Raw genomic sequence first — 2,180 nt, 5'->3', positions numbered from 1 at the left:
ACTACCATATAACTTATCATTTCACAGCAGATACTAAGAACAAACCAAACCAACACTAAAAACTAACATGTAAATACAATTTCATAAATGCACAAAAATATACCTTAAACATCAAAAGCATAAGCTATGCAAGCATGTCAACTAGTATATACAACATATTTTACATCTCAAGCATTATCAGTATGTAAACAAAATATGAAAAACTGAGAATAATATTAATATCATTATCACCTTAGACACAGACTTTCTCTTCTTATCAAGCTTCTCTGCCTTAGCCTTAACACGCTGAGCCTCAGCAAGCAAAGCTGCTCTCTTCGCAGTCTTAGCATAAGGATTATCTCAACAACTTATCTCAAATGTCCACCAGGTGTATTGTTTTCTTTATTTTGTTGTGACTCTTGTCATTTAGGGGGTGTTTGGATATACAGCTTATATTAACACATGTCGTGTAAGAGCTTATGTATATATTGTTTCTAGAATAGAATAGAAATGAGGATAAACTCTTCGTAAGCTGAAAGCAGTTTATCAAAATGAAAGCATTTTCAAATGCTTTCGTTATTTAGTACTTACTCTCCATTTTCATAAGCTCAATATACCTATTATCATAAGCTCAAATAAACTCTTTCAAACCCCTCTTAGTATTTACCATAACTATTGAAGAGTCATGCTTTGATGGAAGAAGAATCTCTTTTACCATTTAATTGATATAAATTTCTTATGACAGTTAGGACCGCTCTAGTTGCACTGATTGCGTTCATGCCCACCAGCCCAAATGGTGCCTTGGGCTCATTAGACTACAAAAAAGAAGATAGGCGTGCCTTAGCCATTAAATCTCGTGAAGCATCTCCAAAATTTGGGACTCCTGAACGTCAAAAACTGATTGACGAGGTAAATGTTGCTTATTGTTTTTCCTGTAGTACATGTTTATTGACAAATTCTTTATGTTTACCTGGATCAATTTTTTACAATACCTTTTACTGATTGTACTTTGTCATCACAGATTCATGACTATATGCTAAGCAAAGCAAACCCGGTTCCTCAACCTAGCCCTTCACAGGCTTCTGAAGAACCCAAAAACGAAGAGACCGAGACTCAAGTTACTCTGCCAAGTCCCGAGGCTTTACCTGCAGGAGAGGGGATTACAGATGAAACTGGTGACAGAATAGTTGAAGAACAAGAAGTTCCTGTCAATGCTAATCCTAACCCTGCAGGAGTTGAAGCGACAAATGAGATTCCACCCGAAGTAGTCCCAACCAATCAGTTGCTCCCGAAGTCAGAGGCAAGGGTTCAAAATATGAAACTAGAGACAAGAGTTCAAAAACTTATCTCAAATGTCCACCAGTTGCAAGCTTCAAAAGATTCAACCTCTCCACATTGGTTATCTCAACACCAGGAATGTTCCTGAAAGCTTTCACAGCTTTAGCTCCTTTGGTACTGTAAATAATAAAACTGATTTCTGTCCAGCCCAACACCATATACATAATTAAAAAGTAAAAACCATATAAATTTAGTTCAGATAACATATTATAGAGTGCATTCTGCAATTCAAAATTGAAAACAGTAATATCTTTAACTGGGAGTCATCAAAAAATCCTAATTTTTCAAAGAAAATTAGGTTAAGTTACTCGACATCTTTCTTCTTCTTGGGCATTCTGTAGCCACCAACAACACAAGCATGGTCCCTCTCAAATGGTTCAAGAGTCACTTGCTCAGATGGTTTAAATTGATCTGCTTTCAACTTGTTCACTTCACTGGTGAACACTGCCTCAGCAGGGACTACATCATCCAAGAAGTCTTGAAGGGGAATCCGAGTAAATCATCACATGCACTGATAGTCCGCAAAACAATTTTACTTAAAAATGAATGATCATATAAACAGAATTGGATTCAAAATACAAAATTTAAGAGATATTAAACAAAACACAAAAAAATAAGCTTTTAAGGGTACTTAGCTGAGAATCAGTGTAAACAAGTAAAACAACAAGTAAATCAGTGTAAAAATACGTAATTAGCAAATATATAACATTACTGAAACTGAAGTTACGAATAAGTAGAGCATATTCAAACTTAATTCACACCTGATCAGGCTGAGCAACATCAGAAAATATCACATCGACCATACCAACCAACATTCTGTACTTAGCTGGGTGTCTAGCATCTTCGATAATCGGTATAACATT

General features: G+C 35.6%; 1 protein-coding gene and 1 pseudogene across 1 annotated transcript; one reads left to right on the top strand and one right to left on the bottom strand.

Moving 5' to 3' along the window:
• The first annotated feature begins 489 nt into the window (after positions 1 to 489).
• LOC131632961 (ubiquitin-conjugating enzyme E2 32-like) lies at positions 490 to 1,405 on the top strand. Its single transcript, XM_058903671.1, has 2 exons — positions 490 to 888; positions 1,001 to 1,405. Exons 1-2 carry the CDS (start codon positions 718 to 720, stop codon positions 1,403 to 1,405), a joined length of 576 nt encoding a protein of 191 aa, XP_058759654.1. The 5' UTR covers positions 490 to 717.
• Positions 1,406 to 1,762: 357 nt separating this feature from the next.
• On the bottom strand, positions 1,763 to 1,829 carry LOC131632965 (small nucleolar RNA snoR60; annotated as a pseudogene).
• Between the last annotated feature and the right edge of the window lie 351 nt (positions 1,830 to 2,180).

Source organism: Vicia villosa, unplaced genomic scaffold (assembly GCF_029867415.1).
Source record: "Vicia villosa cultivar HV-30 ecotype Madison, WI unplaced genomic scaffold, Vvil1.0 ctg.001055F_1_1, whole genome shotgun sequence".
In the NCBI taxonomy this organism is placed as follows: domain Eukaryota; kingdom Viridiplantae; phylum Streptophyta; class Magnoliopsida; order Fabales; family Fabaceae; genus Vicia; species Vicia villosa.
The sequence above is the reverse complement of the archived record's forward strand: the minus strand, read 5'-3'. Positions and strand labels throughout refer to the sequence as shown.